Below are 24,049 nucleotides of genomic sequence, written 5' to 3'. Positions count from 1 at the left end.
CAGGACAGCCAAGGCTGAGAAGTCGGGTCTGGAAAAACAAAATCCCTTGGTCCTGCCTGTTCTGTAGTCTGACTTTCCTGCTTTAGTGGGTGGCCCTCTGGAAGATCTGTTAACTTCAGCTTCACACGGCATTTGCCGCCCTCCTGCCCCCCACCATGCAGCCTTGGGCTCTGCCTAGGTTGGTTAGTTTTGTTGCTGTTCAGTCTCGTGAAGTCCAGGCTGGCTCCACTCTGCCTACGTTGCTGAGGATGACCTTGAATTCCCGATCTTCTTCCTTTTGATTAAAGCTGTGTATCACTGCTCCTGGGTGTTCTCTCTCTCTCTCTCTCTCTCTCTCTCTCTCTCTCTCTCTCTCTCTCTCTCTCTCTCTCTTCCAGACAGGGTTTCTCTGTGTAGTCTTCACTGCTCTGGGCTCACTTTGTAGACCAGGCTGGCCTTGAACTCACAGTGAGCCGCCTGACTTAAGTGCTGGGATTTAAGGCTTGCGCCACCATGCCCGGCTCTGTTCTCATGTATTTTGAGACGAGGCCATCATGCTAAGTTAGTAAGTGTACTCTTGAATTATCATCTGTGTGCAGATGTGCCGCGGGACTTGTGTAGGGGCTCAGGGAGCACTTGGCAGAGGTCGGCTGGCTCCTCCCACCGTGTGGGTTAGAGCGATGGAACCAGGCTGTCAGGCTGGACGGGAGTCAGGGACCTTTACCAGCTAAGCCCTCTGATTGCCGCTACCTTCCAGCTTATCTTTTTGTCAATTATAAAACACGGGATTAAATAAAGCCAGCCTACTGCCCAGGGCATTTGTTCCAGCTGACAGACATCAGAGCTTGTGGTTTAAGTGCTGTGAGGGGCCTGATACAATTTGGTCAAAGTAGTGTGCTGATCGGCCAGGCAGAACAGGGTAGAGTACAAACAGGTTTTCTTGTTTGAAAGATGGCAGGGGAGAACGTATAGCCCGCAAGAGGCTATAAATTCAAATCTCAGTAGCCTATATATAGATAACTCGACAGCCAAGTGTGGTAGTGCACACCTCTAATAAAGGTGTGAATACGGGAGGCCCTGGACTTAGAGGTCAGCCAGGGCCCTACAACGCCAAGCACTTGCTCAGGCACTCTCAGGCTGGACAATATCACAGGCGAAAAACAAACCGAAGCAAGAAGTACCGTAGCACAGTCCTTTCATATCTCGACAGTGAGTGATTTGGCAGAGGCAACTGCTGGGAGGCGCAGGGGACAGTGGGCGGACCCTGGGCAAATGGACGTGCAGCTAGGCCTGGCCTCTTGGTCACTCCCAGGCCGCGCGAGGCCAGCCGGGAGTTGTATTCCCAGTACCTTGCCACCTCACCGCCTCCGAGATGCGAGGACGCCCGCTTCCTTCAGCTACCCGTCCGCCTATTGGTAGGCGCCGTCGCGCCGCCCATGATCCCGTCTACCGCCTTCTGTCCCTCCAGCAATGACGACTTGGTGCTGTACCATCAACCCTAGCTCAGAGGAACAGTTTTTCCCTCTGGTCAGTTCCAAGTCTGAAATCCTCCCTCGCTGACCTTCTTGGTGCGCCCCAGCCACACCCCCTCAGGTCCTCCGGCAGCGTTCGTCACCGCTGGCCCTGCCTCTCCGGAGTCCATTGGTTGGCGTCCGCTCCACTTCTCCCCGGGCGTCGGTCGGCTCCCGGCTCCCCCTTCTCTTCCACGTTGGTAGGCGCCAGCTCCCCCCGCCCCCAGCCTCGCGTTGGTTGGCGCCGGGCTCCCCCGTCCGCCGCAGTGGTTCGGCCGCGGCGACCCCTCAGCGGCGCGTCCCCCGCCGCGGTCCCGCTCCGCGTCTTCCCGAAGCCGCGCGCCCGTGCCCGTCGGTCGGCGGACCCGCAGCTCCCCCCTCCCCCGCCCCCCGTGAGGCCCGCGGCCTCCCGCCCGCCATGGTCCGCCCGCGCCGTGCCCCGCACCGCTCCGGTGCCGGGGGCCCCCTCGGAGGTCGCGGCCGGCCACCGCGGCCTCTGGTCGTGCGCGCCGTGCGCTCGCGTTCCTGGCCCGCTGTCCCCCGAGGCCCGCAGCCGCCGCGGATCCGGGCCCGCTCGGCCCCTCCCATGGTGAGTCCCCCCCGGCCTGCTTCCAGAGCCTTCCACGCACGCCCCGCCCCGCCGCCCCTCCCCTGGCGGGTGCCTTTGTCCACGGCACCCACAGGCCTCCGGCGGGAGGGCGCACCCGGGGTCCTGGATCAGCCCTCGGTCCGCTCCGGGCTCACCCCTTTGTTGCGCGGCGGGCTGGGCGGGGGGCGGGGTACGGAGGCGGGGCGGGTTCGGATTACTGCTGACCGCGCGGCGGCTGCACACGCGCGCGCGGGGGGCGCCTGGGGTGCATGCTTGTGTTTCCCAGTTGCAAAGTTGCTCCTCGGCCGGCCTCCGGGTCTGGAAATACGCGAGGCGGCCGGCGGAGGAGCCCGGCGTGTACACGCGCACCCAGCTGTTGCTCGCGGGGGCGTTGTCGTCGTCCCCCACCACCGGGGCCAGATGTTGACTGTGGACAGTCCCTCTATTTGCATGTCCGCCCCGCGGTGAGCCCAGACCTTAAGGCTTAAAGTAAACAAACATTCAGCCCTGTAGTTAATGGAGCTGTCACCTCTTTGTCCACACTGGAAACGTGCGCGCACTTTCTAGAGACGTTGAGGTTTTCTTTGGGCAACTAATCTGCCTATTGTGATGGTTGACTTGCGGCCACACCTGCGCATGCTTGGCCTGTGGAGAGCTGGCTTGACTCAGACCACTTCTGTACCCTGTGACGACGCTGCCCCCAGCGGAGCTAAGGCGGGTCGGCCTCTTGGATCACCTGAGGAACGCAGACACACCCCTCGCAGTAGCCTGAAGCTTTCCCTCGGTGTTTGACGCTGCTCCTAGGGTCCAGATGCGTTTCTTCCACACAAATACGACTTCGTTTTGCCATTCAGTATGCAGCAGCTCAGGCATGCGGGGACGTGTACATAACTTGGGAGCCGCCGCCGCGCTTCCTAGTGTGTCCCCCTGCTTTTGTGGGCATACAGGTGTTCGTGTGGGTGCAGGCAAACACGTCATCTCGATGGTTATCCCCACCCCACACTTGAATAGAGTGGGATTCTGTTTGGGTCCCTAAGTGTGTTTACCTGATTTTCACTTAGGCCTGGCTGTGTTGTTTGGTTCACACGCAGCCTCGTGTGGCCGCTTGTGGTTTTTGTCTCAAGGCACGTGCAGGCCAGGCAGCCTCGGTGCCTGTTGGCCTCAATCCCGAAGGCTTGGTGCTACAGGGCTGTGTTCATCAGGAAGGCCCCGCAGCAGGGATAAGTGAGGACCTAGCCTGTTCTGCTGCTTAAGACGCCGGGAGGACACTCTGGTTTGTCATCACGCAGGGTGCTTAGCAATGCGCCGCGTCAGCACTGATGCTTATCAGAGGGTCTCTGACCTGGAGGCACACACAGTTCAGACTGTTCAAAGGCTGTCCAGGAGGCCAGTTGTTTTGTTTCCTTTGAAATGCTTGGCCGAAGAGAGTTTAGCTTGCAGCCTGGGGGAGGGGACATACTGTGGCTTTGCTTGGCACCCTCGGTCAGGTCCAGTAATTTGGTGCACGGTAGCCTCTGGGCTCCCTCCAGTCTCCCTATTTTCCTCCAGGATGCTCTTTTTACTTGGTTTCTGGTCCCTGCCTCCTTGGTCCTCAGGGAAGGCCACCATTTGTGGGACGCTCCCTCTAGGGTGGGGTGGGGGGAACAGTGGCCTTAGGGTACAGCCCTGAGCACTGGGATGCTGCCCACAGGTTTCTGGCAGATTGCTCTAAGGGGGTGTCCAGGATAGCCAGCTTTGAGGCCTTGGCTGCGAGGGAAGAGACTGGGGCCTGGAGTGTGTGTCAGGGCCCTGGGTCGGCACCTGAGGATGTCAGCGTTGGGGTGGCCCAACATGGATGACATGAGGATTCTCCCCTCTGCGGCAGGAAGGTGCTCGAGTCTTTGGGGCCCTGGGGCCTATTGGGCCCTCGTCGCCTGGGCTGTCTCTTGGGGGACTCGCAGTGAATGAACACCGACTCGGCAACAAGCTGCTGGCCTGGAGTGGCGTGCTGGAGTGGCAGGAGGTGAGCCTGCCCCCCCCCAAACCCCTGAGTCAGTGTAGGGTGTGGGTGGCCTGGGCACTGTGCTGAGTCCTCCCCGCCCCCTCCCTCCCGCAGAAGCGGAGACCCTTCTCGGACTCCACAGCAAAGCTGAAGCGCACGCTGCCCTGCCAGGCCTACGTGAACAGGGGCGAGAACCTGTGAGTGTGGGAGTGGGCAGCCCCGGGGCGGCCTAGGATGCAGGGAATGGCTTCTGATGCACCCCCTACTGCAGGGAGACGGACCAGTGGCCCCAGAAGTTGATCATGCAGCTCATCCCGCAGCAGCTGCTGGTGAGACCCATGGGGCTGTGGCCCGCCCCCAAGCCTGGCCCCGCCCCCAAGCCTGGCCCCGCCCCCATGACCCAAGCCCTGGCCCCGCCCCCATGACCCAAGCCCTGGCCCCAGCCCCAGAAGTTAACGTCCCCCCACCCCCACCCCCCAGGGTCTCCCCACACTTGCCTCACTGTGATCAGTGGCTCCCCTTGTCACCCACAGACCACGCTGGGCCCCCTGTTCCGAAACTCCCAGCTGGCCCAGTTCCACTTCACCAACAGAGACTGTGACTCCCTGAAGGGCCTCTGCCGCATCATGGGCAACGGCTTCGTGAGTGGGAGTGGGGGGCCGTGGGGTGGGACCTAGTTCTGCCCTGTAACAGGAGTCTTCCCGCGCCCCTTGAGTGGTCACCCTAGGACTTTGGTGGGGCTGTGAAGCAACAGGCATAGGCGCCTTCGGGCTGGCCAGAGTCCACACCGCTCCCGTCCACTGCCTGTCAACTGGAGCCCAGGCTTTGCTTCTCAGGGCCCATGTGTTTGGGGAGGGCAGGGCGGTGTCACCTGGTGGCCAGCCTCTATGGTCGTGGACCCAGTCTGAGGTCACTGGACTGCAGCAGGTGGTACAGGATGGGAGGAAGTCAGCCGCTCATGCACGCAGAGGACTGGACTCCAGACTCCTCGTGCCCAGCTCTGCCTGAGGCTGGGACCTCCCCTCCCACTTGACCACCTCCAAAGAGCTGTCACCTCCAAAGAACTGTCCCTTTGGCTGCAACCTGGTGCCAGCAGCAGTTTGTCTGGGGCAGTATCCCAGACCTGGGCCTGGGGTCCGGAGAATTAGTCCAGAAGGCTGGCCAGTGAGGTGTGGGTGCCCCCGCGCCCCGGCTCAGGACAGGGAAGCCTGCAGGTAGCCATCCTCCCACTGAGGAGGGACCTAGTCATAGCCCTGTCGCGGTCACCACGCTGTTGCTCTCTCACAGATGGGGAAACTGGGATCCTAGGATGGGAAGTGGCTTGTTTGGGGTGGCACAGCAGCCTGGCCTGCCACCTGCTCTCTAAAAACTTAAGGATTGATTTTCTTTCTTTCTTTCTTTAACTTGTGGTGCGTGTGTCGTGTGTGTGCCTGGGGCTGCGAACTGCCTCGTGGGTGCTGGGAACCAGAGCGAATGAGGGCAGGGGCTGCTCAGCAGAGAAGGGAGGGGCACAGCTACACAGGGGCCTTGATTCCCCCGCTGTCCCTTGTCCTGGACATCAGTCATCGGGGGCTAAGGTACACAGAGTGGTTTGCCTGCTCTTGGGAAAGCCTTGCTTGAGCTGTGCTTGGGCAAGTCTGGGCCTCCAAGCAGAGACAGATTCTCAGTGAGGAGGCTTAGGCCGTGACCTGCAGCCCTGTCCCCACAGGCAGAGGCTCAGGCCGTGACCTGCAGCCCTGTCCTCACAGTGAGGAGACTCAGGCCCTGACCGGCAGCCCTGTCCCACAGTGAGGAGGCTCAGGCCCTGACCGGCAGCCCTGTCCCCACAGTGAGGAGGCTCAGGCCGTGACCTGCAGCCCTGTCCTCACAGTGAGGAGACTCAGGCCCTGACCTGCAGCCCTGTCCTCACAGTGAGGAGACTCAGGCCCTGACCGGCAGCCCTGTCCCCACAGTGAGGAGGCTCAGGCCCTGACCGGCAGCCCTGTCCCCACAGTGAGGAGGCTTAGGCCGTGACCTGCAGCCCTGTCCTCACAGTGAGGAGGCTCAGGCCCTGACCTGCAGCCCTGTCCCCACAGTGAGGAGGCTCAGGCCCTGACCGGCAGCCCTGTCCCCACAGTGAGGAGGCTCAGGCCCTGACCTGCAGCCCTGTCCCCACAGTGAGGAGGCTCAGGCCCTGACCTGCAGCCCTGTCCTCACAGTGAGGAGACTCAGGCCCTGACCGGCAGCCCTGTCCCCACAGTGAGGAGGCTCAGGCCCTGACCTGCAGCCCTGTCCCCACAGTGAGGAGGCTCAGGCCCTGTCCTGCAGCCCTGTCCCCACAGTGAGGAGGCTCAGGCCCTGACCTGCAGCCCTGTCCCCACAGTGAGGAGACTCAGGCCCTGACCGGCAGCCCTGTCCTCACAGTGAGGAGGCTCAGGCCCTGTCCTGCAGCCCTGTCCCCACAGTGAGGAGGCTCAGGCCCTGACCGGCAGCCCTGTCCTCACAGTGAGGAGGCTCAGGCCCTGACCGGCAGCCCTGTCCCCACAGGCGGGCTGTATGCTCTTCCCCCACATTTCTCCTTGCGAGGTGCGCGTGCTCATGCTCCTGTACTCGTCCAAGAAGAAGATCTTCATGGGCCTCATCCCCTACGACCAGAGCGGCTTCGTCAACGCCATACGGCAGGTCATCACCACCCGCAAACAGGTGTGCCAGCTGAGTGCAGCCTGGCCCTGGCCCCGCAGCTGGTAGACCGACTGCGTGTGCCTGGTGTAGGGTGTGATGTGAAGGCAGGCGTGGGGAGCAGCAGGGGAGCTGGGAGGAGGCAGTGACACACCCACACGGGGTTTGATGAGGAAGGCTTCGAAGGGTATGGGTCCTGGTGTAGAGGCCTTGGTAGCACAGGAGGGGGCTGGCAGGTTTGGCCTCTGGAAGGTAACCATGGGTCTGCAAGATGTTAGGGATCCTTCTCAGAGGCCTGCTAGCTGCTTAGGTAGCTAGGGGCCTCTGCACCACCCAGGGCCTGAGCCTTGTCTGGGCCACTTGGATGCACATACAGTTAGTTGGCAGTGAAAGCAGGATCAGTCTTCGGCCCACTGGGGTCGAAGTCAGGGCTGCAGCCAGCTAGTTAGAAAGCCTTGAGTTGAAGCTGCTGGCAGTATGGTGGTGTCCTGTCCCACAGGCCGTGGGCCCTGGAGGCGTGCACTCTGGACCTGTTCAGATCGTCAACAACAAATTCCTGGCATGGAGCGGTGTCATGGAGTGGCAGGAGGTGAGCTGCGGGGGCTGTGTGGGCTGGTGGCCCTGTGCTGCCCTCCGCTGAAGTGCTCTCTCGCTCTGCCCCAAAGCCCAGGCCTGAGCCCAACAGCCGGTCCAAGCGGTGGCTGCCGTCCCACATCTACGTGAACCAAGGGGAGATCCTGTGAGTGGGGTGAGGTGGGGTGGGCAGTGCAGGCCCTGGGGAGGCCCTGACTGACTGACAGTCACTGTCTCGTGTGGCAGGAGGACGGATCAGTGGCCACGGAAGCTCTTCATGCAACTCATTCCTCAGCAGTTGCTGGTGAGGGTGCAGGGGACCCCAGGCTGGGGGCGGGAAGATGACCCCGTGGCGAGCCGGTGCGCAGGCGGCCAGGGCTCCACGGCGCTGTGGGCCTCTCCCCACAGACCACGCTGGTGCCGCTGTTCCGGAACTCACGCCTGGTGCAGTTCCACTTCACCAAGGACATGGAGACCCTGAAGAGCCTGTGCCGCATCATGGACAACGGCTTTGTGAGTGGAGGCAGCGGGGAGAGGCAGACCAGTGCAGCTACTTGTGGATGCTGTGGTGGGGCCTGTGCCTGCTGCAGCAGGGCATCTTCCGTGTTTGCATGTTCGGTTCCACCCAGCCCTCTTGCCTTCATGGGAGAGCTGAGGCCCCAGGCTTGTTGTCAGCACATGGAGACTTTATACCAGAGAGCGTCCCCAGCTGGGTGCCAGACTGCCAACCATGGCATGCACTTCTGCTTGGTCCAGAATTCCCTGGGGAATTTGGGAGGTCTGAGCCCCCAAGATCCAGATCCACCAGCTCTGGGGCTTTATTTTCTCTCTAAGTAGGTGATCCCAGTGCTGGAACTAGTGAGGGGGTACCTCAGGACCTTGGGGAGCCCTTGGTCACTGATCCTGTTACATAGTCAGGGTCTGAGTCTCCAGTGTAAGGAGTGGGGCCACCACCTGACAGTGTGGGACCTGCCATAAGGGAGCCCTTAGGCTTGGGCACAGCTGTTCCCAGATGTGGCTTATGGCGTGTGGTTGAGTGTGTGTCTGACTTGGGCCGCCATCAGGCGGGCTGCGTGCACTTCTCCTACAAGGCCTCCTGTGAGGTGCGCGTCCTCATGCTCCTGTACTCCTCGGAGAAAAAGATCTTCATCGGCCTTATCCCGCACGACCAGAGCAACTTTGTCAATGGCATCCGTCGTGTCATCGCCAACCAGCAGCAGGTCCTACAGCGAAGTCTGGAGCAGGAGCAACAGCAGCGAGGGGTGAGGCTGGCTCTGCTGGGCATGCACCCCTGGGCCCGGCCACTGGGTGCCCTCTTCTGAACTTGTCTGGCTTCTTTCTCTGCAGATGGGTGGCTAGTGGACTCCCCAGGCTGGGCGGGCCACAGTCCCAGGCGAGGCCCCAGTGGAGACTGGTGAGCAGCACTTGCGTTTGTGGGAAGCAGCAGCAGGGTGGCCCTGGCCTTAAGGAGACCACTGCATGAGGCACTGCCTCCTGGCATAGGGACGGATACCAGGGCCACAGCGTAGGGGGTAGGGTGCAGTTTCACTAGTAGAAGCCACCCTCCCACTGCCTCCCAGGTCAGATGCTTCTGAGCAGGGGCTTCTGGGAACTGTACCTGCCCAGCAACCTGGAGGACAGCGTCCTGAGGTCTCCCAAGGATGGTCTTTGCCCCTGTATGTTTCCCTAATAAAGCCTTTTAACCCACATGTTATCCCCTCCTAATTCTGTCTTCAGTACAAGGTGGTTATGTCTCCAGGTCACATAGTGAGGGTCCACCCCCAAGTAGAGGGCTGCTAAACCTGGCAGTTTGGGGGACCTGTGGTATTGGACCATCTCTGCAAGTAGGTCAGGCTACAGTTAATGCACACGAGGCCTTTCTTTGACACGTTTATAATCTGCTGCACCTGGTCAGATACAACATTCTGAGACTCCAGTCTCAGGTCCAGTGTCCCACAGCTGGGTTTGGATAACCTCTCATTGACTGATGAGTCAGGTCACTGTTTCCCCCGTGGCTGCCCACATCCCCAGGCCAGGTGTGCTGGCTGCACGAAAGCCCCTTTGGGAAGCCCAAGCTCAGTGCAGACCACCACGGCACCCGCTTTGCCTCCCACCCCAGCGAGGTGGCCGAGCAGAGCAGTGGCAGCGTTTACTGTGGGCTCAGCCCTCCAGAAACTGGCTGTACAGTCGCTGCAGCGCAGGGTCCAGATGCGCCCTTAGCCGGAACGGAATCTGAAGGATCTCCAGGAAGCCCTCAGCCAGCGTGGGTGGCTCAAACTGCTTCCTGTGGGATGGGGTGGGGTGAGGTGGTGAGGCTCTGCAACCCACCCCCTGGACCCTCCAGCCCCCCAGAACCCCTGGACCTGTAGCTGAACATGACCATGTCTGACACTGGCGCATGCGAGGGGTCCGTCATTTCTCGGAACTGTAAAAAGACACAAGTCAGAAGGCCTGGGGCGAGGGGGCAGGCAGGGCGGGGCCGGAAGGTGTGGCTCACCCTGTTGTTGTGGCGAGCCTGCTCCAGCGTGGCACAGAAGTTGAAGCAGCGACAGGGCACACCTGCATCTTTGGCGCACTGGATGTACCTGTGGAGGCGACGCTGCCGTCACTGCCACCTAGCACACTTGGTGCCCCCCACCCCCGCCATAGGGTCCCAGTACCTAGCCCGACTTGGGACATCCGGGTTGGTGTTGTCAATCACGACTCGCTTCCCCTGCCTCAGTGCTGCCTGGCATGAGCTCACACAGCGCTGCCACGAGCCCAACATGTCCTGTGGGACCCAGGGCAGGTCACAGTCGGTCTGGGGAAGCCCCCACCCCCAACCCTGGAAAAGCACTGCAGGAAGGTGGGGTGCAGCCCCTCACTCTGTTCACATGGACATATCCTGCAGACACCAGGTGCTCCTGCATGAAGGTGGACTTGCCGGCTGTGGGGCAGTGTAAGCCATCAGCTAGTGCCCGGGAGCCCAGGGGGAGTCTGGGGGAGCCAGGGGCCGGGCTGAGGCTTCTCACCCCCAGGGAATCCTACTGCGACCACCACCTCTGGGTTGGGGCTCAGGAGGAGGCTGGATTCTGGGAGGTACAGGGGCCCAGCACTGGAGATGGTCCTCTGGCAGGGGAACAAAATGGGGGTGTGAGCCCAGGGAGCTAGTCAGGGGCTCCTCACCCCTTTTCCCTTTGGGTCTCACCGGGTCGAAGGCTGGGAGCTCAAAGCGGGCTGCTGGCCACTTAAGGAAGAACTCTTCAGGGGTGGCAAAAGGCAGGCCAACGTTAAGGGCAAACTGGGGGGGAAGCAGAGGTCAGAAGGGTTCAGAGGTGGGTTTAGGGGGGACAGACACCAGGCTTATGAGGCGGTGTGGCAGAGGAGGGTTTAGGGGGACAGACCCCAGGCTTACGAGGCGGTCTGCACAGGAAAAGTCTTTCTTCTTCTTCCCTGGGGCCCAGTGGGCTGGGCGGCCTGCTGCATCTGTAAAGGGAGCACAATCCTGTCCACCGCTGAGCTGAGAGGGTTTCTGATGCCCCCAAAAGCCTGTGCCTCTTACCTCCCACGAAGACACTGTCCCTGGTGGAAATGGACACGCCCTCATTGGCCTGCAAGGAGAGGCAGAGAAGACAGCAGCGGAGGTGGCTGGACCATATATAAAGAGGGCATTGCTCTGAGTGTCCCACCTGCTGTGGCTTCTAGAGGGCGCACACCCCACAGCCCTTACTCCCCGCTCTTCCCCCTTGAGGCCTGAAGATCCGCTTTCCTGCATCTGCGTGCTCCTACCCATGGGCGACTTCCTTCTCATTCTGTTTCCTGTGTCCCTGATACCCACTAGGCTTTCCCCCTCAACCCTGAGCATCTCTGATTACCTAACACTGCCTCAGACCTTGCAGAGGCTGGACCTGGCTCCCCGACCCCACCCCCACCCCCGCACCTCTAGGCATTCATAGTGGCCACCTGTGTGGTGAGGTCAGCATAGGAGGCCGGAGGGCGCTCACCTGCTCCTGCAGATGGTCCCACATGCCACTCACTGGTTTTCGGTTTAGACCTGCATGCGTTGCCACCAGCACCTATGGAGGTGGCCAGGCCACAGTGTCCTTAGTGCCCCCTTGGGATCTCCGAGGACAGTTTCTGTCAGCATGGCCCCCGGTCAAGGCTTCCACCCCACACCCTGGCATGCACCCTCTGGGTACCGTATAACCCCTAAGTGTCCCTTCTGGCGATACCTGAAATGGGACCCCCAGCTTCACCAACACAGCCTCCACCTTGGCCTTGAACACCTCAGCTGGCAGCTTCCCTCGCCCAATGCCCATTTGGTTGGTGAAGATAACCAGCTGGGGATGGACAAGCACACACTGGAGCTCCCTCACCACTGCGCGCGCGCACACACGCACGCACACACACGCACACGCACACGCGCGCGCGCGCGCGCACACACACACACACACAGACAACACCCACACCAACACCTGTCCATTTACACACATGCCCACACTGACACATGTCCATGCACACACACACACACACATCCATGCGCGCGCACATGCACACACTTGTCCATGCACACACAGCACAGGCCCCCACACCCTGTAGCCCTTGGAGCCCAGCACACACCCACGCACGCACACCAGCATTACCTTGTAGCCCTCAGCATCCAGCTCCTGCAGCTTCTTTGGAATCTCTGGGTACAGAATCCTAAGGTTGGTGAGAAGCAGCGGGTGACATGTAGCCTAAAGGACTCCGGGCTCTCGTCCCAGCCTCTTCCCATGTCCCACCTCACCTCCAGTCACTAGGGCTAGTGGGGAAGACCTTTCCAGAGCGGGTGGTGATGAGGGTCCCATCTAGGTCAAAGGCAGCCACCTGGTAGCACCAATAACAGGGACAGCATTACCGTCATCTCTGACCCCAGCCTTTTGGTACTGGGCTCACAGAGTGTGCACGACTGAGGTAGGGGAGGATGCAGTGCAGTAGCTCACTGATCCTGTGTCCTGCACTCCCTGCTTTGCAGTCCTTAATGGGGACCAGTGTCTCACCTGCCTTTCCTCCCTGAGCATCTCCTTGGAAAGAGCAGAGGGATTTGCTGGGAGAGCTGGAGGGATGACTCAGTGGTTAGTGCACATACATCAGGTGGCTCTAACTGCCAGTAACTACGACTCCAAGGCACCCAAAGCTCTCTGCAGCCTCCTGAGTGCATATGGTACACACAAAATCATGCTGGGCTGTGGTGGTGGCCTCACCTTGCCCTGGGGTTTCACTCCAGATGGCGTAAACACCAGTAAGTTCTTTAGGCTCTCCCAGCCAGGGGATGACTTCCGCATCCGCTTTTTCTGAGGCTCAGCGTCCTCCCCCTCCTCTGTAGCCACAGGAGGAGTGCCTGGAGGAGTCTCCGGCTGGGTTCCCGGTGTGCTGATCTCTTCCCAACGCAGGGTCAGGGGGTATAGGCCATTAACCAGATAAAGGATGTCCCCCAAGCCCAGAGAGCCGGACAATCCTGGCTTCAACTCCTGGACCCCGACAGTTGATGGGTTAACCCCCAGCTGCAAAGAAAGGAGGAGGGCCTGGTGTTGGCTCTGCCCCTCAGGGAACGCCTCCCCACCACGTCCAATACCCCATTTCCAGCGAGACCCGCATTCCTCCCGCCTAGTCACTTCGTGCCACTAATCACAACTTTGAAAGGTTATATACAGGCTTCCAGTCTGGCCCGGTGGAAAAGGGGAAAGCTGACCAGCCTTTCGAAGGCTCGCGATCCACCCAGCCCCTCTCCCAAGTCCTTGCTACCCGCCGTTGAGACACTGGTACCTGTTTCACTGCCACTGTCCGGGTCTCAGGGTCTGCAATCAGCTCCACTGAGGGTAAGGGGGTGGAGTCAGGGTTTACATCACGCGCGGGGGCGTGGTCAGCTGTAGACTACAACTTGCTCTTTTGATGCAAGAGGCAATTTCTTCCTTCCTCCCTCCCTCCCCCAACACAGGGCCTCAAGTAGCCCAAGATAGCCTAGAACTCGCTCCCTACCGGCAGCTGGCCTGGAGCTGGTGTTCATGCATCTCCCACCCAAGGGCCTGGATGACAGATGTGTCTCACCCCCGGCCCGAGGCGGGTTTTTCCTCAATAGGACCGGGTCCATCACTTGAAGAGGCCAGATTCCCTAGGACTGCCATGGACCTGGGCTGCCCTCGGGACAGGTATTTTATCTGTAAGGCCGACCGTGAGCATCCTCCTCCGCACGGCGACAATCTCCGGATCCGCTCGGTCCCTCAACTAAGGCTTCATCTAGCACAAGCTTAGCTCCCCTGCAGCGCTCGCGGCCGCAGATCCACTTCCTCGCCCACCTTGCTTTCGGGAGCACTTCCGGTCCGTCACCTGGGTCAGGGGGCCCCGACCAAGGACTAGAGCTCGGCCATCCAACGGCAGGAATATAGGGGGGGCTCCCCCGGCGGGGCTCTGCAGCCACAGGCGGCCCCGGGATCCAAGCTGCGACATCCCTGTTTGCTGCGAGGGGGAACGGACTGACTGCTGAGCTCGCCCGGCACACAACAACGGTCCGCCGCCGGAAGTCCTGCTTTCCCAATAGGGTCGCCCCGGAAATCCCTCCCCTTGCCCATGGGCGGGCTCGACGTTTCCCGGGCTGCTACAGCGGTTCCGATCGTCGATTGTGAGGATCGCTTATACTTCGGGTCGCTTCTGAATTTATTCCAAAGCTCAGCACTGTGGAAAGACTGTCGGAGCCGGGGGAGCGCGGACCCGTGGGCACTTGATCCCTAGGCTTTGCTACTTGGTTTTGCTTGTTTTACTGAGATGGGGTCTCAGAATGTAGCCGTGTTCACCTGTGTAAGTTGAAGGCCAGTTTGGGCTGCATAGCGAGCTCCAGGCCAGGCAGGACTGCATGGTGACACCCTGCCCCCACCGCCAAGCAACCAACCACACAAGAGGAAGTCGCTCTCCCGTGGAAAACCTAAACAATGTATCCTCTTCTCCTGAAAGATCAACTCAAGTACAATCCCAGCAGAGGTCACCCTGGGGAACCACCGAGTTTATTGGGCTTAAGTTGCCATACGGGGGCGGGGGGCAGGGAGGGAGGGAAGGGGAGGGGGAGAGGGAGAGGGAGAGAGAGAGGGAGAGAGAGAGAGAGAGAGAGAGGGAGAGAGAGAGAGAGAGAGAGAGAGAGAGAGAGAGAGAGAGAGAGAGAGAGAGAGAGAGAGAGAGAGAGAGAGAGAGAGAGAGACAGAGACACCTTCCCCTTACTTCCTCGCCAATAGCCTCCAGCCCCTCCCAGGCCACAGGCAATTAGGGCAGAGGTGCATGTAGCTCCTTGTCTGGAATGGCTGGGTACCTAGGCGAGGGGACGACCCTTACTGCAGCCGCCTCCACCTATGCACAAATTCTGTGCACAAGCCCAGCTGGGGGTATCTTTCAGCCAAGACGATTTCTTTTTCCTTGCATTTAGTCCACAACACCCTAGCTGGCCTCGAACTTACAGAGACCTGCCTGCCTCTGAATCTCAAATATTGGTTTTAAGATTGAACTGTCGGGACTACAGATGGCGCACGCCTTTAATCCTAGCATGGCTGAAGCACAGGCAGGCAGATTTCTTGGGTGTGAGGCCAGCCTGGTCTACAGAGGGAGTTTCGGGGCAACTAGGGCCACACAGAGAAACCCTGTTCTCTAAAGGGCAAAAACAAAAACGAAAAATAAGCAAGTGCTGCCACACCTGTCGAGCATTGGTGGGGTTGTTTTGCTTTCATTTGTTTTCTATAGAAGGTTATCTCTGTGTAGTCCTGGCTTTTCTGGCACTCACTCTGTAGACCCATGAGATCCACCTGTGATGGCTGCTCAAAAACAGGGCAGACGTTTATCTTTAAATAATTTGTACACCTTGAACATTCCATATATATATGGAATATATGTAAGTACTTATACTAATACTTGGGAAAGTTGGCTTATTTTCAAAGCAAAAAACATAATTATGAAGATAAAGCAGGTAGCCTGGATGATTCAACATCAAAGACTGCTTCAGCTACTGTTTCCTCAAGAAATTGCATATCAACTTTAAAGAGGGCTAGCCTCAAGGGTTGATACAAAAAAGACTGGACAAAACAGATAGCTTTTGCAGCGCTTGGTCAGTATCTTTTTGTTTTCTTTTTTGAGATAGGGCTTCTCTGTGTAGCCTTGGCTATCCTGGACTCAATTTGTAGACCAGGCTGGCCTTGAACTCACAGCGATCCTCCTGCCTCTGCCTCCGAAGTGCTGGGACTAAAAACATACTCCAGCCGGGCAGTGGTGGCGCACGCCTTTAATCCCAGCACTCGGGAGGCTGATAGACAGATAGATGATGGATAGATAGATAGATGGTCTTCAAACGCTTCAGAGATCCACGGAAAATGGCATTTGATAATACAGGCCTTTTATGAGAGACACAATTGTTCCTGGCAGCACCTCCAGTCTAACTATGCGGGCATCAAGAAACAATAGTGGGAGCCAGGCGTGGTGGCGCTGGCCTTTAATCCCAGCACTTGGGAGGTAAAGGCAGGTGGATCGCTGTGAGTTCGAGGCCAGCCTGGTCTACAAAGTGAGTCCAGGACAGCCAAGGCCACACAGAGAAACCGTCTCGAAAAACAAAACAAACAAACAAACAAACAAACGATAGTGGCAGATAGCCACTGGTCTGAGGAACTGTGCTTATCTCTACTGCTGATGGCAGACTGACCGTCCACTATGATCAAGCCTGATACTGAGAAACTGGCTGCCCAGCCTTGCAGAGGCTACGTGGGCCAGTCCTTCAGGACTCCTGCTTCAGAGCAGTCTGTGAGATGCTTTGGCCTGGCTGGCTGAAGGCGGGATGCACCTACGACGGAGAGGCACTTGTGACAGTGCAGCAGCAGTCTGTGAGATGCCTTGGGCCTTCCGGCTGAAGGTTGGATGCCCTGACGATGGAGAGGAGCTTGTGACTGTCCGGGCAGTCCGCTCTCCGTCCTGTCAATACTTTTGGAAGTCGCTTGCCTGCACGCCCTTCATATTAGTTTTTCCTTCTGGGGTCTCTGATGGGGTTGAAGACTAGATAGCCACAGTATTAATATAAGTTTAGTTAAAAACAAAACAAAAAGCCTTTAGACATTAGGATATAAGAATCAGTAGCATAGGATAGATAGTGGAATAATTTCTTAAAAATTGCCAACTACAAATGAACACTGGTCCATGTAAATGTGACTTAATGGATAATTCTTATTTTGTTGTATATAGCTCATGTTATTTAATAGAAAGGGGGAGATGGAGAGATAAACATGTTTTTTTGTTTAGATCACAGGGGATGAGAAAAGACTTGTGAGAGATGTTTATCCCCTTAGAAGTCAAACCACCATATTAACCAGCAGAAAAACATCCTTGAACAAATTCTGAGAGGAGGTATAAAAGTGAGTCAAAAACAGGAGGCAGGTCCTTTGGAGACATGGGGTAGTTTTGGCTGTCCATTGCTCCTAGAGAGAACGGCTCAAGGGCTCCAGATTGTGGTTACTCCAGATTCCAGCAGAAGAAATCCTGCTGATTACACCAGTAATGATTACATCGTTCCTCGGAACTGATATCCTTACGGTTTCATTATTGTATTCATTAATCTTTTCCTATTGTTTAGGTTAGTTGGGTTATAAGTGAGGTACTCTTGGCTAATAAATTCATAATAAAATAAATTTGTTAAGAAAATTGAGCCTACACACTGCCTTTGCCTCCCAGTGTGCGCCACCATGCCTGTTTTTGCTCTTTGAGGCAGGGTCTCAGGTAGCCTAGATTGACATTAGCTCCTGTGCCTCCTAATCTGCCTCCCTGTTGCTGTTAGGACAGCTGTGAGCCATGGCACTGGCCTTCATTACAGAAAGAAACAGGTGTTTGTAGTGTTCAAAGTTCATGGACCCACCACACAAACTCTTTGCTTCAGTGATACTGGACTCTGCAAGAAGGTGGAAAAATCATTCCTACCTCCTGGGGCAGCTGGCATAAGACTGGGTATGGTGGAGCAGATGGGAAACCTCAGCAGCAAGACCGAGGAGCCAGCCTGGGCTACTCAGTGAAATCATCTCAAAAGGCAAAACAAAAGAGACAATCCATATGGCTTTTTTTTTCTTTTTGAGACAGGGTTTCTCTGTGTAGCCTTGGTTGTCCTAACCTCGCTTTGTAGCAGGCTGGCCCCGAACTCACAGCGATCCACCTGCCTCTGCCTTCCAACTGCTGGGATTAAAGGTGTGCGCCATCACTCCCTGCCCCATATGGCTAGTTTTAAAGGACAGACAGACCCGTCACCGTGTCTCACCTTCGGATGGTGGGGTCTGGCCTTCCATCTGCTCCCAGTCACGCCCCCAAAGCTGGTTTCCATCTTTACCGGTTCAAGTACCATTGTGAGCCCCGAACTTCGTTCTCTTCGCGTGAGGGCCTCACCGTCTCTCTCTCTCTTTTTCTCTCTCACACTCACACACACACACGCACTGTAGTCAGAGGTAAAACTTTTTAATTTCAGAGCGGCCCTCCCGTCTCCCAGCCCCCACCCCACTCTCCCGCACCCAACGCCAGGGCCGGAGAGTGAGGCCCCCTACCCCCCACCTTGGGTGGGAGAGGGCCTTTTAAGGCACCTGTTGGGGTCAGGGGACAGGAAGCTGGTGCCGTCCTGGGTACAGGACAGATTCTGATGGATACGCTGTAGTGTGGTGGAACCTATGGGGCGTCGGACGCAGAGAAGGACCGGAGCCCCAGGTGGGCGGAAACAAGTGCCAGGACTCGGGCAAAAAAAAACAAAAAAACAAAACAAAAAAAATAACAGCCCTAGTAGTGTAAGAAAACTCAAGGCCTCAGGCCAATTCTGGGTTTGGGAGGGCTTGGCCACACCCCAGGAGGCCGGGACTAATCCGCGGGGTGCGGGTGGGATCTCGGGAAGGGCGGGCGCGACTCTTCGGACCCCGCCGAGCAGCGCTCCGCCCCCAGCCGCCAGTCAGGGCTGTGCGGGTAAAGCTTCTGTTGCCAGGCAAGACGCGGAGTCGACGCACGGAGCTTTTAGAACGAGCCCCGCCCAGTCGGAGCGAGCCAATCCCGTAAGAGAACTGTTCTGTTGCTGGGCAGAAGGACCAGAGCGGACAGTGGCCTCCCGCTGGCTTCCGCCCACTCGGCGTTCTGCGCGCTCAGTATTTTCGCTTCAGCTTCTGGAAGTCGCTGGTGTTGAGGCGCGGCCGCGGCAGGTCCCCGAAGACCTGGGTGTCCTCGGCCTCCCGCAGCACCAGCGCGCGCATGCTGGCCGCTATTCGGTCCAGGTCAGGCGAGGAGGGCTGTGGAGCGAGCAGTGGTCAGTGCGCGGGCGCCACCTCCCGCACGCCCTCGGAACTGCAGGCTCGGGACCCGCACGCTCCACACCCCACCTTCCTCTTCAAGACCCTGGCCCAGCCAAGAAGCCAAGACAGCAGCCCCTGTCGGGATCCCGCGGGGCGGGGCGTCCTATGGGGACCTGGCCGTGAGGGGACAGCGGCACGCTGGAGGGTGTGCCACCTGACCACTCCACGCCTTTCCTCCCTCTCCTCTGGGAGTTTCCCAGTGGGTTAGTCTAGGCAGGCACAGCCCGAGACCACCACACTGGGGATGGTATTGGGGAAATGAATCCTGGGAAGTGTTTGACACGCCCCCCCCCCCCCCCCCCCCCCCGCCGCCTCAGGTTCCCTCTCTGATCCCCCTCCCAAGCGATTTTGGAAAGATGGGGGCCTTTCTCCTAAACTGCACTGAGGCTCTCCGCAGCAGACCGTCCCTCCAGCCTCACCGGGCCATTCTCCTCATCTGAGGATCGGGCTTCTGTCCTCTTCTCCTTGAAGGCCCACACTGGCACGGACACGGGCAGAGACTTGGCGTACTGCTGGGTAGGCAGGGCTGTGGCTGGGGGCTTGGGACAGGCTGGGGGCCCGGCGGGGGTCTCCTCACTCAGGCTGCCGTCTGTGACAGAGGTTAGCATTAGCTTCTGTGCCCCCTACCCTCAGCCTGGCCTCCCAGGGCATGGACAACCCAGGATCCTCACCATCTGTGCTCTCCGGGTCTGACTCGCAGAAGGGGGGCAGGTCCTGGAGGGTGGCATCCTCATCCATCATGAAGAGTCCTGCGGGTGGGGCAGGCCCTGCAGTTGGTCTCCCTGCCTCAACATTCATTTGCCTGCCTGCTCACTCAGGGCCCTTCCACTATTAGGTGCCAACGGCTAGATTCATTATAGTGCTTGGGAAATGACCCCAAACAGCTAAGAAAGGTGGTCTGATGGGGACAAATTAAAGACCCTGAGGACACGCCACTTGCCTGAGAGGTTTAAGATCTGAGGCCACAACACCTGGCTCACTCCCTTCTCGACACGAGGCAAACCTCCAACTTCCTTTCTCTCCCTAAACATCGTCTCTAGATCCAGTTGCCCAGAGTGGGATCCCGTGGGAAACGGGAATCCGCTGTACTGGGCCTTAACACGCCACCTAAGGAGTGCTTGTAACCAACTCTGGCCCTGGCTTCCTCAGCTGTGACAATGCCCCACTCCTGGGCAACCTCCACCTTACGTGGATGGGGTGGCACCCCCTACCCCTTCTTTTCAGTCGTCTGCATTTCTCACCACGCTCACGTTCCCTGGGCAAACCAGAAGCAGGCAAAGAAATCTGTCAACCCTGGTGTGCTGTATTTGTTCAGCATATTGTGTCACTCTCCCATGCAGCTGTTGGACTTCGTGTGAGGCTTGGAAGCAATGCTGTCCTAAGGATGCACAAACACCCTGGACACGTGCCCAGTACCCAGCAACCCCACCCCAGTGCCAACCCTACCAGCTCACCTCCATTGTCACTACCACCCAGCCGCTCCCCCGAAGTCTCTGTCTCAGTGGGATCATCCTCATCTTCCTCCTCATCCTCTCTGGCCAAGGCTGGCCGAAGTGGAGGGCTGGGAGCCGGGCTAGGCGGCTGTGGTGCTGGTGGGGGACCGGGAGGTCGGGTGGCAGTGGCAGCCCTGTGCGCCTGTGCGATGTCGTGGAGGCAGCGGCGGGCGGCCTCTGCCAGGGCCCCGCGGCCATGAGCGGCATAGGCACAGGGCCCCGGGCGGGGCGGCGGGGGCGGCGCTGCAGTCAGTAACACCAGCTCAGTGCCAGTGCGGGCCCGGAAGCGCTCGGCGGCCCCCACGACGGCTTCCCACAGTTCCTCCGGCCGCCCAGACGCCATCCGAGCCCTGTGGGCCAGAGCAGGACAGAGGAGCTGAGTGAGGGAGGCTGCTGTAGTCACTACCCATCCTGAAAGGTCGACTGCCCCTCCATGGCATGCAGCTGTCCAGGCTGAGCGCCCCTCCCCCCACCCCACTCCCACACCTGCTTCCCTTGGGCCCCGAACCAGCCACCATCCTTTCCGGCCCTAGGTTTCTTCTTGGTCCCATCCTATTCCCCGTAAGTGCCCCAAAGCCTGGAGTCATCATCTATTTGTGATTATCTGTTTGGGTGCTTCGTATTTTTGCAGACAGGATCTCAAGCACTTGGGTTGGCCCCAAACTCACCATGTGGATAAAGGTGACTTTCAAGTCCTGATTGTAATGCATCCAACGCCTGAGTGCTGGGGTGCACACTACCACACCTGGTTTATGTGGTGCTGGGGACTGAACCCAAGACTTTGTGAGTGCCAGCAAGCACCAACTGAGCCGTGTCAAGGCCTGGCTAGGTTGACATGCAGCACTTACACTCAACCCTCCCTCCTTCCTCCACTGCCAGGTACCTGGCATTAGAGGCGTGGAACACCACACACCCAGCCTCACATAAGACTTTTACGACTCACACAATCCACGTGCATCTTTCTCATGGTGTGTAGGACAGTAAAGCACATGTGAACTAGGCATGGTGGCACACGCCTGCCACCACAGAACTGGGACGCTGTGCTAGACTCTCATGGCACTGAGGTCAGCTAGGGATACAGAGCCCCAGAGGACGTTCATGGCTTCTGTAGCACCGCTCCCTTCCTCCTCCACTTGGCCCAGCAGGTCCTCTCCCACTGAACTGCAACTGCCCCTCCCCCAGTCTCCAGGACCAGATGGACCCCATACCCAGCTTACTGGCCCTCAGACCATCGCCAACCTCCCATTCACCTGGTGGGGGGACGCCCTTCCCCGGAATGGGTCTCCCCAGCCCCTCTGCTGAGTTTCCGGGGTCACTCTCTCAGGAGAGGGATGAACTGAGGCTGCAGGTGGGCAGAGTAGGATGCAAGCTGGTTTGTGCCCAGAATCACAGCCTCGGTGTTTACATGGCCTCAGCCGGTTGTGCAGGGCTCTGTAGAGCTTGCGACAGTTATTCTGCTGCCTGCCTCCCCCTGGGACAGGAAACTTCTGGAGAGTGAGGATCTAGGTCCCTACCATGGCTAACTCAAACTTGTAGTGGGCCCTTGGACCACTCGCTGACTCTCTGTGCTTCTCTTTCCCATTACCCAGAGTGTGTGCACCACGGCTTCCAGGCAGCTGAGGGCTCTCCTTGGGAAGCAGTGAGCATCTCACCACTGGAGGAATCCAAGCCCACCAGGACCACAATGAAGAGAAAGGAGAAATCTGAATGCAGTTTGCAAGCTACTCTGTCATTCGCACTCAAAAGAGCCAGCTTGCTCCCAGTCTCTACTGTCAGGGATTCCACACTGGTCACCTCTACCTGAGTCACCAAAGTGGGAACTACTTGGGTTGGTCACCATTTCTAAGCAACCTCTCACTTCCAACGACACGATGCAGCAGTGGCCACCCCACTTTACGGTCTTAAGCTCCAAATCTCGAAGATAGATCTGGACTGTTATACTGGCAGAACTGTCCTCTGAGAAGGGCAGTCTGTGTGCGGAGCCCTCTGCCAACCCTGGGCTCCACCCCTGCCTACCTCAGTAGACCAGATTGCCCACCTTTCCACCGAGAGGGAGAGAGCTGCCGACACTGCCCCAGGACACGAAGATGAGCTGCAGGGGCTTGACACTATTGTCTGCCGGGCCTCAAAGTCCTACCTAAAGCTGGATTAGGAAGGCAGCCACCGGCTCCTCCACAAACCTTCCACCGTTCCCAGCTGATGGAGGAGACTGGAAACTAAGGCTATGGCTCAGGGCAGGAAAGTGACTGGTCCAAGCTGACACAGCCTGGATGACGTTAGTTTTGGGCTCGCACTTCTCTGAGAAGACCAAAGAATGGCCAAGACCTAACTCCTCTGCACTAGATCTTACGGGCAGCCACAGAAGCGGTATGAAAACCGCGGCTCAAAGGAGGGCGACTTACTCAGACCTCCTAGGCCTGTGGCCTCCTATGAGGTGAGACTCAGGGGCAAAGCAGCAAGGGGGGAGGTGTCCAGCGGGAAGGTGCAGGCCTCCCAGGGACAGGTGTGGAGGGAGATAAGAAAACGGCTGCAGCACGGGACACAGAGCGGGGCGTCCCAGGAGGATCCTACCACCGAAGGCCGCGGACCGGGGCTGCACCACGCCCGCGGCACCGTGAGGCCCCTTCGCTAGGAAGAAAACAGGAAATCCCGCCCCCGGTGGGGATGTGGACCGGAAGTCCCACCCGGAGCGCCCCCTCACCCATTAGCGACCCCCCCATACACATACACACACACACAGCCCTATGGACATGGCTCGCCGGCAATGTGAGGGTTCCAGCCCGTCTGCACCCCGGGAGAGAAGCTCGTCTACTACTCGTGAGACACATGGGGTTGAGCGTTAGCTATTTCAGCCCTGAGCCAAGGGTCGCAGGACGATCACTGCCTCCTGACCTATGCAGACCGTACCCCTTTCACGGCGGCTTGCCCTCCCACTGCCCCTCAACCTTAGGAAAGCCAGACCCTCCCCAAACCCCAGCTCACAACGCCGCCTCCACTCACGTGCCCGTAGCCAGCATGGCCGGCCAGGCGCCGTCGCCGCCCTCAAAAGGCATGGCGGCCTCTTGCGTCATTTCCGTGTGGTTGCCCCTCCTTCATTGTGTACACTCGGCTTCCCTTAGCCTGGATGCCTCACATCAAAATAGCAACCAGAAACTACATCGGCAAGTATGGAGCAATGGCAACGGCATAGGGCCCATGGGTGGAAAATATGGCAAAAGACTTCAGCTACACCATTTCGATTTGCCCGCAGCAAATACGGCTGCATGCCCATGCTCACACAGACGAAGGCAAGCAGCCTGGAGTCCCGCGTTCGTAACCAACTTCTAACACAGAAGTGGAGAAAAAGTGCTCCCGTCCCGACGTGGCAGTCAGTATGGCTTCATATGCCTATAGAGCATATGGACTCTTCCTTCCGTCCAACCATCCCCGCCCCCGCAAGCCCCCCGCTCGCGCCCTTTAGCACAAAGCTGGCAAAAATGCAGTATGGCAGCGTTTCTTGCTTCGGTTTGCCCAGCTTCAAAATGGTGGCGCAGCCCTCTTTCCGCGGTGACTCAGGAATTTGGGACAACTTCACGGCCTGGGGCACTGGCAGCTTCACCCCTTATCCCGAGCCCCTCGGCGCCTCTGGTGCTGTACAGCTTCTCTCACCTTTTCCTTCCTCCGTTTCGCTTTTCCAACACTTCGCCGTCGTGCCCCGCAAAGAGATGGTAGTGCCCCTCATTAACATGGCTTCCACCCAGCCGCTATAGTTTGCCCTCGAGAAAAATGGCATAGTATTGGCTTCGATGCCAGCATAAAAAATGGAGAGGGCCGAGGAGGCGTTCCCGAACAATCACGAGTTGTTCTGGTGCGATCGTGGGTCCTCCCACTTGTTTACTTCGTGGCGAGAGTGGCGCGCCGCGCCTGCGCCGTCCCGC

At 58.5% G+C, this 24,049-nt stretch overlaps 3 protein-coding genes and 1 long non-coding RNA gene across 9 annotated transcripts; 1 reads left to right on the top strand and 3 right to left on the bottom strand.

Annotated features, from left to right (window-relative positions):
- Positions 1-1,662: 1,662 nt before the first annotated feature.
- Positions 1,663-9,000, top strand: PTOV1 (PTOV1 extended AT-hook containing adaptor protein). The gene is made up of 12 exons (XM_084771259.1): positions 1,663-2,079; positions 3,944-4,081; positions 4,175-4,257; positions 4,332-4,389; positions 4,594-4,701; positions 6,587-6,742; positions 7,218-7,307; positions 7,384-7,457; positions 7,538-7,595; positions 7,700-7,804; positions 8,356-8,553; positions 8,639-9,000. The coding sequence occupies exons 1-12, from the start codon at positions 1,909-1,911 to the stop codon at positions 8,648-8,650; spliced, it is 1,251 nt and encodes a 416-aa protein (XP_084627385.1). The 5' UTR covers positions 1,663-1,908; the 3' UTR covers positions 8,651-9,000.
- Positions 5,620-6,352, bottom strand: LOC311591548. Its single transcript, XR_014777127.1, has 3 exons — positions 6,075-6,352; positions 5,789-6,020; positions 5,620-5,748 (listed from the first exon to the last, which is right to left on the bottom strand). It is a non-coding gene; the product is annotated as an uncharacterized lncRNA (long non-coding RNA).
- Positions 9,001-9,168: 168 nt separating the features above from the next.
- On the bottom strand, positions 9,169-14,313 carry PNKP (polynucleotide kinase 3'-phosphatase). 2 transcript variants are annotated; one of them, XM_084771232.1, is made up of 16 exons: positions 13,606-14,313; positions 13,076-13,122; positions 12,514-12,813; positions 12,057-12,136; positions 11,914-11,971; positions 11,503-11,610; positions 11,275-11,346; positions 10,833-10,881; positions 10,686-10,756; positions 10,479-10,571; positions 10,303-10,399; positions 10,156-10,217; positions 9,952-10,061; positions 9,789-9,876; positions 9,655-9,716; positions 9,169-9,575 (listed from the first exon to the last, which is right to left on the bottom strand). In XM_084771232.1, the coding sequence occupies exons 1-16, from the start codon at positions 13,754-13,756 to the stop codon at positions 9,452-9,454; spliced, it is 1,572 nt and encodes a 523-aa protein (XP_084627358.1). In that variant the 5' UTR covers positions 13,757-14,313; the 3' UTR covers positions 9,169-9,451. The 2 variants fall into 2 exon arrangements, with proteins under 2 accessions (XP_084627358.1, XP_084627359.1); XM_084771233.1 differs by lacking the exon at positions 13,606-14,313 and adding an exon at positions 13,358-13,547.
- A 3,438-nt stretch (positions 14,314-17,751) lies between these two features.
- AKT1S1 (AKT1 substrate 1) lies at positions 17,752-24,030 on the bottom strand. 5 transcript variants are annotated; one of them, XM_084751785.1, is made up of 5 exons: positions 23,781-23,953; positions 20,094-20,482; positions 19,311-19,388; positions 19,059-19,228; positions 17,752-18,576 (listed from the first exon to the last, which is right to left on the bottom strand). In XM_084751785.1, exons 2-5 carry the CDS (start codon positions 20,473-20,475, stop codon positions 18,433-18,435), a joined length of 774 nt encoding a protein of 257 aa, XP_084607911.1. In that variant the 5' UTR covers positions 20,476-20,482; positions 23,781-23,953; the 3' UTR covers positions 17,752-18,432. The 5 variants fall into 5 exon arrangements, with proteins under 5 accessions (XP_084607911.1, XP_084607910.1, XP_084607913.1 ...); XM_084751784.1 differs by lacking the exon at positions 23,781-23,953 and adding an exon at positions 23,133-23,385; XM_084751787.1 differs by lacking the exon at positions 23,781-23,953 and adding an exon at positions 22,535-22,783.
- Between the last annotated feature and the right edge of the window lie 19 nt (positions 24,031-24,049).

This window comes from Acomys minous (genome assembly GCF_964271855.1).
Source record: "Acomys minous genome assembly, chromosome: 2".
In the NCBI taxonomy this organism is placed as follows: domain Eukaryota; kingdom Metazoa; phylum Chordata; class Mammalia; order Rodentia; family Muridae; genus Acomys; species Acomys minous.
This window is presented reverse-complemented; position numbering and strand designations above follow the sequence as displayed.